Source organism: Mastomys coucha, unplaced genomic scaffold (assembly GCF_008632895.1).
Source record: "Mastomys coucha isolate ucsf_1 unplaced genomic scaffold, UCSF_Mcou_1 pScaffold8, whole genome shotgun sequence".
NCBI lineage: Eukaryota > Metazoa > Chordata > Mammalia > Rodentia > Muridae > Mastomys > Mastomys coucha.
Genome location: NW_022196914.1, coordinates 29,019,698 through 29,030,600, shown reverse-complemented (window position 1 = coordinate 29,030,600; position 10,903 = coordinate 29,019,698). Strand labels below are relative to the sequence as shown.

General features: G+C 38.9%; 1 protein-coding gene across 1 annotated transcript; it reads right to left on the bottom strand.

Moving 5' to 3' along the window:
• Positions 1-1,320: 1,320 nt before the first annotated feature.
• Positions 1,321-8,830, bottom strand: LOC116083871 (zinc finger protein 728-like). The gene is given in 6 exon segments (XM_031360651.1): positions 1,321-1,501; positions 1,503-1,731; positions 1,734-3,341; positions 4,815-4,910; positions 5,581-5,707; positions 8,746-8,830. Coding segments are annotated over 5 exon segments (2,238 nt in total). The 5' UTR covers positions 5,705-5,707; positions 8,746-8,830.
• Between the last annotated feature and the right edge of the window lie 2,073 nt (positions 8,831-10,903).

The following is a 10,903-nucleotide window of genomic DNA, read 5'->3' as shown; positions in this document are numbered from 1 at the left end:
GGAGTTTGCTGAAAATGTGAAAAGCTGTCACTGGGCAAGAAACTGCTTTGCCTCAACTGCTGATCATATGCTGTCCAAGCTGTGGACAAACAGGACACAAAGAAAGTTGACTGCGAAACTTTCCCAGCACAAGGTACAGAAATCCTTTATATCTACTGTGTTACCGAGAAATCTGTAATGTATTCCGGGCCAACAGTTCAAAAAGATAAATGATCCAATCTTGCAGAGGAATCTTTGGAGACTGTCAAGCTGCCAGATGTCCCTAACATTTCTATAGTTATGGAAGCTGCTTGCTCTTCACTTCCTGTTTATTCAGGAAATATTTATCCTTCTCAGGTGCCTAATGGGGTTGAAGACTAGATAGTTATAGCCTCACAGTTAAGCTTAAATTGTTTGTAATTTGGGAAAATGTTTTAAGGTATAAAAATATGATTTTAGACTGATAAATACAAGTTATGATAAAATGTTATGTAGGTACAAAATGTTAGACTCACAAAGATAGAAGACATACTATGTTCTTCAAAGTTACCAAATAGAAATGTGTGTCTAGCTTTGGCATGTCACTACGGAGAGTTAAGGTCTCTAACTTTAACTTAAAAGGTTAACATTCTATGCTTCACATTGAACTTAAATTATTGAAGTTGATCAATTTTCAAAGTATTTTAGAGGTACTATTTCAAGTATGATAGGTATAAAACTATGATTAGATCTGCAATCTCAGAATGAGGTTCCACACACCTAGATTATTGTTTATGTTTTTTTGTTGTTGTTTTTGTTTTTGTTTTTTGTTTTTTGTTTGTTTTTCCGAGATAGGGTTTCTCTGTATAGCCCTGGCTGTCCTGGAACTCACTCTGTAGACCAGGCTGGCCTCGAACTCAGAGATCCACCTGCCTCTACCTCCCAAGTGCTGGGACTAAAGGTGTGCGCCAACACCGCCCGGCTATTGTTTATGTTTAAAACAAGCAAGCAGATGTCTGAATGTGCTTCCAGTCTCCTAAGAATCAAGGGGCTGGAGTTATGAGATGCTGTTTTATGGGATAATCAAAAAGGAACTTGGATAAATGGCTGGATTGACACGTAAATAAAAGACTGGGTTTTGATCTGAAGAGATGAGCTATCCAGAGAATTTTTCAGAAAAGTAAGAGAGAACTGCTTAGAGAACTGTCTGGAGCAGAACATAGAGAAAGCAGTCTTAAAAGTTGTCTCAAGCTGAATATAGGCTATTAGCTTTCATCCATAATTTGACTTCAATTAATATTTTTTACTGCTCCCAAACACCCCTTCTCTCAAAGCCCTCTCCAAGCCACACACTTTACCATGTTAAGTGTTCTCTCCTGTATGAATGACCTTGTGTTTAGAAAGTAAAGATAGAGAGTGGAAGGCCCTGCCACACGCTTTGCATTTGTACAGTTTTCTGCTTAGATAAATGTTATGTTTGGAAAGTTTTGATGGAGAATGGAAGGCCTTGCCACAGACTTCATCATTGTAGAGTCTCTCCTGTATGAATGATCTTGTGTTTAGAAAGTAATGATGGATAATGGAAGGCCTTGCTACATACTTCACACTTGTAAGGTTTCTCTCCTGTATGAATTTTCTTATGTTTGGAAAGTTTTGATGGATAATGGAAGTTCTTTCCACATATTTCACATTTGTAGGGTTTTTCTCCAGTATGAATTCTCTCATGTATCATAAGTAATGATGATAGAAAGACTTTTCCACATACTTCACACTGTGTGCTTTTTCTTCTGTAGTAAGTTTTTTATGTTTGGAAAGTCTTCATGGATAATTGAAACCCTTGCTACATATTTCAGCATTGTAGGGATTCCTTTCTGTATGAATTTTCTCATGTTTAGAAAGTCTTGAAGGATAATGGAAGGCCTTGCCACAAACTTCACATTTGTAGGGTTTTTCTCTTGTATGAATTCTCTTGTAATGAGAAAGTTTTGATGGAATATTGAAGGCCTGGCCACATACTTCACATGTGTACGGTTTTTCTCCAGTATGAATTCTCTTGTGTACAGAAAGTATTGATGGACAATGGAAGGCCTTGTCACATAGATCACACTTGTAGGGTTTTTCTCCTGTATGAATTCTCTTGTGTATCAAAAGTAAGAATGGAAAGTGGAAGGCCTTTCCACATACTTCACACTTGTATGGTTTCTCTCCTGTATGAATTTTCTTATGTTTGGAAAGTGTTGATGGAGAACCAAAGGCCTTGCCACATACTTCACACTTGTAGGGTTTCTCTCCTGTGTGAATTATCTTGTGTTTACGAAGTGATGATGAAAAACAAAAGGCATTTCCACATACTTCACACTTGTATGGTTTCTCTTCTGTATGAATTTTCTTATGGTTTGAAAGCCTTGATGGATAATCGAAGGCCTTGCCACATACTTCACACTTGTAGGGGTTTTCTTCTGTATGAATTACCTTGTGTTTAGAAAGTCTTGATGGATAATAGAAGTCCTTGCCACATACTTCACACTTGTATGGTTTTTCTCCTGTATGTATTTTCTTATGTCTGGAAAGTTTTGATGGATAATGAAAGTCCTTACCACAGTCTTCACATTTGTAGGGTTTTTCTCCTGTATGAACTATTTTGTGTTGAGAAAGTAATAATGGATAATGGAAGGCCTTGCCACATATATCACACTTGCAGAGATTCTCATCTGTATGAATTATCTTATGTTTAGAAAGTATAGATGGATAATGGAAGGCCTTACCACAAACTTCACATTTGTGGGGTTTTTCTCTTGTATGAATTATTTTGTGTTGAGAAAGTTTTGATGAATCATGGTAGGCTTTGCCACATACTTCACATTTGTAGGGTTTTTCTCCTGTATGAATTCTCTTATGGTTGGAAAGTCTTGATGGATAATCAAAGGCCTTGCCACATACTTCACATGTGTAGGGTTTTTCTCCTGTATGAATTCTCTTATGGTTGGAAAGTCTTGATGGATAATCAAAGGCCTTGCCACATACTTCACACTTGTGTGGTTTCTCTCCTGTATGAATTTTCTTATGGTCAGAAAGTCTTGATGGATAATAGAAGGCCTTGCCACAGTCTTCACATTTGTAAGATTTTTCTCCTGTATGAACTATCTTGTTTTGAGAAAGTAATGATGGACAATGGAAAGCCTTGACACAATCTTCAGAATTGTAGAGTTTTTTTCTTGTATGATTTCTTTTGTGTTCAGAAAGTAATGATGGAAAACAAAAGGACTTGCCACATTCTTCATACTTGTAGAACTTCATTCTTAAATGAATTCTCTGGTGATTCTGATATATCTTTTTGCGCTCAAAGGCTTTGCCACATTCTTTGCATGCATAGCATTTTCCCCCTGGTGAGCAAGGGTTGAGAAATGAATGAAAGAAGAGTAATATTCTGTATATTTATAATACTTATTTTTAAAACCAAACATTAACTCATACTTGCATTTGCCTATAAAAATAAGCTACATTCAAATTTCTACCTGTACTCATTGAAGCTTAATTTACATCACAGAATAGGTTTAAGTCATATAAACTTCCACTGAAATAAGACCATGACCACATAGAAACATGGAAACAAAGGAATATTAATCAAAGTTAAACATGTAAGGACAGCATAACATTAACATGAAAACCCATAGTAGCATTATATAATACAAATCAACCCCTTAAACAAATACAAAAATTTTATGAGTAGTTAAAAACAGACTATAAAATAGTGTGACTTGGAAAACACCCAAATAAATAATACATATATATATGTATGTATATGAATAAATAATACATATATATGTATTTTATTAATATTTAAAATCTGAATAAATAATATACATATATGTATATACACATACATATATGTGTGCATGTACTTATATGTATATACATTGAATATATATAAATACTCAAAGTATATTCAAAGTATATAGTTTAGTTTTTAATGTTATGAAAGTTCAACAGCATTAGAACACTTTCCATAATAACATGAAACAATAAATTTCAAGTATTCAAGGGAAGGAGTTTTATGAATATCTTTAGGCATAATGTTTTTGTACATTGTGTCAAGATTATCCTCATATTATACCAACACTGATTTCTCTGCCCTCATAGCTTGTTGCCAAAAGGATATGGCATTGAAATGCCTATTCTCAGGGTCTCCCACCTCAAATTTGTATAAATATTGATCCCATTTATTCTCTGACTTGTCAATAAAAACTGATCAGCCAATGACTGGGCTGAAGGGAAAATAGAGCTTGACACACACAAATACAAACACACACAGAGACAGGGAGAGGGGACAGCTATGAGAGAGGGGTCCATCCACATGATAGACATCTGAAGCCCAGAGAGCCAGATCAATAGTAAAATGCAACTATCATGGGGATTTTGGCTGGGAGGTAGTCAGATTAATTTTGAGGATTAGAATCAATTATTAACTGCCTAGAAAATATGTTGTAAAACTTATCAAATAACTCTTACTGTCTCTGTCTCATTCATTTGGGAGCTAGCTGGGCATAGCGAAAAATCCTCACTTTCAAAAAATGCATGTACCATATCTTATGAAAAACATAAACAGCCAAGTTAAAGATTACATAGAAAGGACAGAGCTTAGGCTGTCTTGGGAAACAAAAGTTAATCTCATGGTAGAAGACAACAAAGCTTATGGGACACAAAGCATCCTTAACATTACATGATGCCCTCCTTTGAAAGAAAGAGAAAATTCGATCTTTAAAAGATGATTTATACCAGAATATTTTGTCTCAATGACCTTACATTGTATCTTAAAATTCCCTACTCCATTCTCTGACAACCTCCTCCTGACACACCTGGGTGCACAGTGCTGGCCTCTTGTTTCTTCACATCTGAAGGCTCTTGTATTTGTTCCAGAAATGTGACCAGGTATGGCTTAGAGGAAGCAAGACCTGTTTGTGGGAAAGGGGGACAACATTGTTAATGTATTCTTCTGGGAAATAAAATGTCCCTCCAGGATTGTGTGTACAAGGATGAGAAGATACAAAAAAAATTTTAAAAATAAAAAAGGTGTGTCAAGGATGTGTTCTTTCTGTTGGACACATCAGAATGCCTAGGAGGAACTTAGGGTTTGTGGGTTTTAAGCTTCATATCCCTTAGTTAACAGGAAGAACTTTAAAAACCGAAATGTGCTGGGTAGTGGTGGTACACACCTTTAATCCCAGCACTTGGGAGGCAGAGGCAGGTGGATTTCTGAGTTCGAGGCCAGCCTGGTCTACAGAGTGAGATCCAGGACAGCCAGCGCTACACAGAGAAACCCTGTCTCGAAAAACAAAACAAACAAACAAAAAACAAAGAAAAAACAAAAACAAAACAACAACAACAAATAAAACGAAACGTGTGACAGTCTCTTTAAGGCATACTATGTATTTTCTAATATTAATGATACATGTAATAGAGGGGTATGAACATGAGAATAGATAGTTATAAGCTCTGATGTTAATTTCCTTAAAGTAGCCTATGAACCTCTCTGTTGGAAGCACCAGCTCTCATGAAGTGTTGTACAAAGGGAGCAATCTTTCATACTGACAATTAAGAGTTCTTCATGGAAATTATCCTCACCCAGAGACACAAGGTTGTTGTAATTCTCCAACATCATATCCCTGTACAGTTTCCACTGAACAGGACCTAGGCATTCATATTCCTCTGCAGAGAAATATATAGCCACATCCGAGAATGACAGCATATCCTGAAAAAAAAAAAGAATAGTAAATACCACACATTATTGTTGGTGGTTGGTCTGGTGCTTCTATATATTCAAATGCTAAATTCCATACCCTAAGATCTGACTGCCCAAAGGCAAGTGAATATTCCCATATACACCAGTGTTAGTTGTACAAACGTTGCTCTCTGATTTAAAACTCTTGGTTAAGTAAAACAGGCCATAGTCAATTATGGGGGGAAATAGAGTTAGGAGGGGCTTTGGTGACTGGGCTAGAGGTTAAAGGAAAGGAGCATGACAAAGAGAAGAGAAATAGGGAGGGGAAGGAGAAGATGGGAGGACAGAAGGTCTCCATTAGACATGATGGATCTGTGGCAAGTGCCTAAGTGAAATGCCCCTGCCTCTACTCTGGACAGACTGATGGACCAGAAATAATTTGAGAAAGACTCAATCAACAAAGACTTGGGGAGCACAAATGGGGAAGTAGTAAGCCTAGCTTTAGGAAAATAAGTTAGGAATAATCCCCCAGTAACTGAGCAAATGCCAAAGAAATAATAAGCTAAATCTCATTCATTTGGAAGCTAAACTTGGATAGAAATAATCACAATTTACCTTATACATTAAGCTGATTATAACCATGAATAATGACATAAGTACTAAGAGGCATTATGTGCTTCTGCATGTAAATCTAAAGGTGGCCCTGAATGAGAGGAGAGTTGTAAGCCCTTCTGATATAGGTAAGTAAAATCCATAAAATACTTTTGATATGATGCTAGGGGTAAAACAGGACTCATGTCTAAGGAAAGTGAATGGCAGAAGGTCCGAGAAACTTCTATGGTATAATACTTTTAAGGACCATAGACTGAAGAACAAGGGCAACTACAGTACAGTGTGCTGGGGCAGGAGAGATGGCTCAGCAGTTAAGAGCACTGGCTATTCTTCCAAAGGACATGGGGTTGATTCCTAGGTGCCACATAGCTATTCACAACTGTCTACAACTCCAGTTACAGAGGATCAGACAATGTCTTAGACCAAAATATAACACATTGATGCTGAGTTAGAGTTTCTATTCCTGCTATGAAACTCTGGCCAAAAGTCAACTTGAGGAGGGAGGGGTCTATATGGCTTATATTTCTATTGCACGGTTCATTCTTGAAGGAAGTCAATACAGGGTCTCAAACAGGACAGGAACCTGGAGGCAGGAGGTGATTTAGAGATAATGGAGGGGTTCTCCTTATAGGCTACCTATAAATGGCTTGCTCAGCCTCCTTCTATATAGAAACCATGACCACCAGCCCAGATGTAGCACTTTGAATATCAGACTTTGCCATGTTCCATCAGTCACTAGGAAAATGCTCTACAGGCTGGCATACAACCTCATCTTAGAGATGTATTTCCTAAATTGATATTTCCTATACTCACATAACTATACTTTATTTAGAGTGCATAGTATTCTAGCCAGAACAATAAAAATAAACAAATAGTAAATTTATTTCTTAATATTTATTCCTATTTTTAATCATTTATTCCCACGATTGCATTATACTACAGCACACATTACGCACATTTCTCACAGTAGAGAGCCGTGGTGATGGAGAAGGTACTTCTCAACCCAATATGCACTATCACAATGACACATACAATGAAGATGCAGATCTGATGAGCACCTGTGGGCTGAAGTCTGCATTCTGAGCGTGGACAGAGAGATGCAAATGACAGGGCACCAAGGGTCTAAGTTTGAGCAGCCAGTGGGTAGAATAATACATGAAGAACTCATAGACAAATATAATCAAAAGTATGTAAACAAGGTATAAATAGGAAATTTAGCAATAAGATCAATCACTGTGGGGATCTATACAGACCCAAGACTGTCTCAGAGGCTCCATGAAAGGACAATGGGAACTTTAGCTCTCTGTCTTCATCCAGTAGTAGACTTGACTAGGGAATCTGACAGAGGATACAGTGCCATGACAGAGTCATTGCTGCAGTTACAGGGGATCCGACACTTCTCCTGGGATTGGGGTTATCTGCCCTCAGGCAGCTGTTTCTAAGATACCCTGTGCTCTCATTTCCAACATTGTTTGATTCATGTGTTGGCCATTTTCCATCTACTAATACTATATTCCTTGCTGTACATATTAAACTTGCTTGTCTTTGGGTCATAATCTGTTCCTGTTCTTTGTCCCAGCTATTGGTTTTGTCTTCTTTATGTCTTTTTGTTTTTCAGCCCTGGTCCACCTATTGCCATTTGAGGTCTTTATTCCCTTGGATTCAGTACAATGTGAGTACCCTAAGATTCCTTCATCTTATCTAAGTGAAAAAAGACATCCATTGATCAATATTCTGCCAGGTTTCCTTTTCCTGAGATTACCGGTCAATGGATTAAAAAATTATTTCTCTCACTTGATTTATAATCCTTTAGATTCAACTTCTGACACTGTTAGATTTCTGAGGCAGCATAAAGAGACAGAAGACAGAAAAGAGAGAGGAGTCTCTTCTTTGACAAACCGGCCTGCATTTGTTAGCTCACACACTGAGTGACAGTCTCACTCTCATGGGAAATTGAGAAGTATAAAAAAAAAAAAAAAAAAAAAAAAAAAAAAGAAGGCTGCAACCATTAAATGGGCAGAACAAAGGGTTTGGGAACGAGACACCTTTCTCTCCTGAAGTCTCTCCAAATTGTTTTCTAAGTTCAGACAGGTTAACTCTTCAGAAATTCCTCTCTAGAAAGAGTAGGGAGACCGGCAGAGTCACCTGTAATCTCCGAGCACCAAGAAAAGTGGATTCACTCTAGTGACCTTGTTCATCAGTGCTGCTGATATAGGTAAGTCAGTCTGAGAGCACAAGAAGCACGGTCACACAGCACGTGGGACTTGTCTTTTATACCTGAAACAATAATTTCCTATCCCATCTGATAGAGTCTTGCTTATAAAAACAGGAATCCTAGGTGAATACAGCCTTATTCGTCTACTACAACCCACAGAGCAAGGTTTTGCGAGACATCCTGTCACCCAAGCTAATCTGTCTGCCTAAACAGACACCACCAGGAGGGAGAGACTGCAGACCTGGAGGGGCTCCTAGAGCAGCAGCAGCTTCCTCATCCCCTAATCTGTCTGCCTAAGCAGGCAACACCAGGAGGGAGAGACTGCAGACCTGGAGGGGCTCCTAGAGCAGCAGCAGTTTCTTCATCCCCCTCACCTGATAGAAGATAGAAATATTTGCAATTACACATAACTCAGATGAACAATAGCCCCTCACCTCTCTTTTACAAGTTCCAGGCCAGGTTTCTCCCTTCACACAACCGTCATCCCATACTTCTGTGCCCCTCTCTGTGTGTACTGATATGCAGTCTCATCTGTTGCTTCCAACTTTTTCCTGACTTTCTTCTCTTTGTTCATGCTCACAAATTTAGCATCATCCATGTTGTCACATATGACCATACTGACTCTTGTATTATTACTAAATAGGGTCGCAAATTAATCAGGTGTACCACAATTCCCTGGTTATTTTCTTTATGATTTAGTTAAACATCATATTAAAGAAGCCCACTTCCAACCACATTAAGATGAACTCAGAAATCAAAGGAAGAGGGAATATAAAGAAAAACAATGTATATGTTAAAAGAATATAGAACTGTTTTATAACTGAAAAGAATACAGTAGGGCAGTGGTGGCGCATGCCTTTAATCCCAGCACTTAGGAGGCAGAGGCAAGCGGATTTCTGAGTGTGATGCCAGCCTGGTCTACAGAGTGAGTTCCAGGACAGCCAGGGCTACACAGAGAGACCCTGTTTGGAAAAAAACCAAAACCAAAACAAAACAAAACAAAAAAACAAAACACATACACAGAGACATAACACTAATTGGACAAGATCAGAAAATAAAATACGCATGGAATAATGAAATATGCAAGTGAAAAAAACTTGGGAGGCAGAGGCAGGTGGATTTCTGAGTGTGATGCCAGCCTGGTCTACAGAGTGAGTTCCAGGACAGCTGGGGAGACACAGAGAAACCCTGTTTTGAAAAACCAAAAAACAAAATGAAACAAAACCAAAAAACAAAACAAAACAAAACAACAACAACAACAACAAAAAAAAAACAGTCCCACGACACCCAGAGGAAGCTCCACTCTCAGGGGCTCTAACACGCCCAGGATCAGAGGTGAGGAGGACACAACATCTGTCCCAACACTGAGAGTAACTGGGACCAGAAGGACCCAGGCACACAGGAACTCAGCCAGCCCAGTGGCACTGGTTCCTTTGAGTCTGTCTGGGCCAGGGCCCTAGCAGACCTTGGGCTCAAATTTGGCAGCCAGTCCCACAGCATCCAGAGGCGGCTCCTCTCCCAGGCACTCTGATCACGCCTAGGATTAGAGGATTTGAGGTGAGGCAGACACATCTGTCCCAACACTGAAAGTGGCTGGGACATGCAGCATACAGGAACTCCACCAGCCCAGTGGCTAGGGTTGCTTCCGGTGTGTCTGGGCTGGCTGGTGCCCTGAGTAGACCTTGCACAAACTCCTCAGCCAGTCCTACAACACCCAGAGGAAGCTCCACTCCCAGGCGCTCTAACAAGCCCAGCGTCACAGAATCCCAGAATCACAGGGTCACAAAGACAGCTTGACTCTGAGGAGTTCTGACACAGCCAGGATCCCAGGAAGGACAGGCTCCAGCCAGATTTAGCAAGGGCAGGTAGCACTAGCGATAACCAGATGGCGGGAGGCAAGAGTAAAAAAATAAGCAACACAAACCAAGGTTACTTGGCATTATCAGAACCCAATTCTACCACCATAGCAAGTCCTGGACACACCATTACACCAGAAAAGCAAGATTCAGATCTAAAATTACTCTCATGATGATGATACAGGACTTTAAGAAAGACATAAATAACTCCCTCAAAGAAATACAAGAGAACACAGGTAAACAGCTAGAAGCCTTTAAAGAGGAAACACAAAAATCCCTTAAAGAACTACAGGAAAACACAATCAAACAGGTGAAGGAAATGAACAAAACCATCCAGAATCTAAAAGTGGAAATAGAAACAATAAAGAAATCAAAAAGAGAGACAACCCTAGAGATAGAAAACCTAGGAAAGAAATCAGGAGTCACAGATGCAAGCATCACTAACAGAATGCAAGAGATAGAACAGAGAATCTCAGGGCAGAAGACACCATAGAAAACATTGACACAACAGTTAAAGAAAATGCAAAAAGCAAAAAGCTCCTA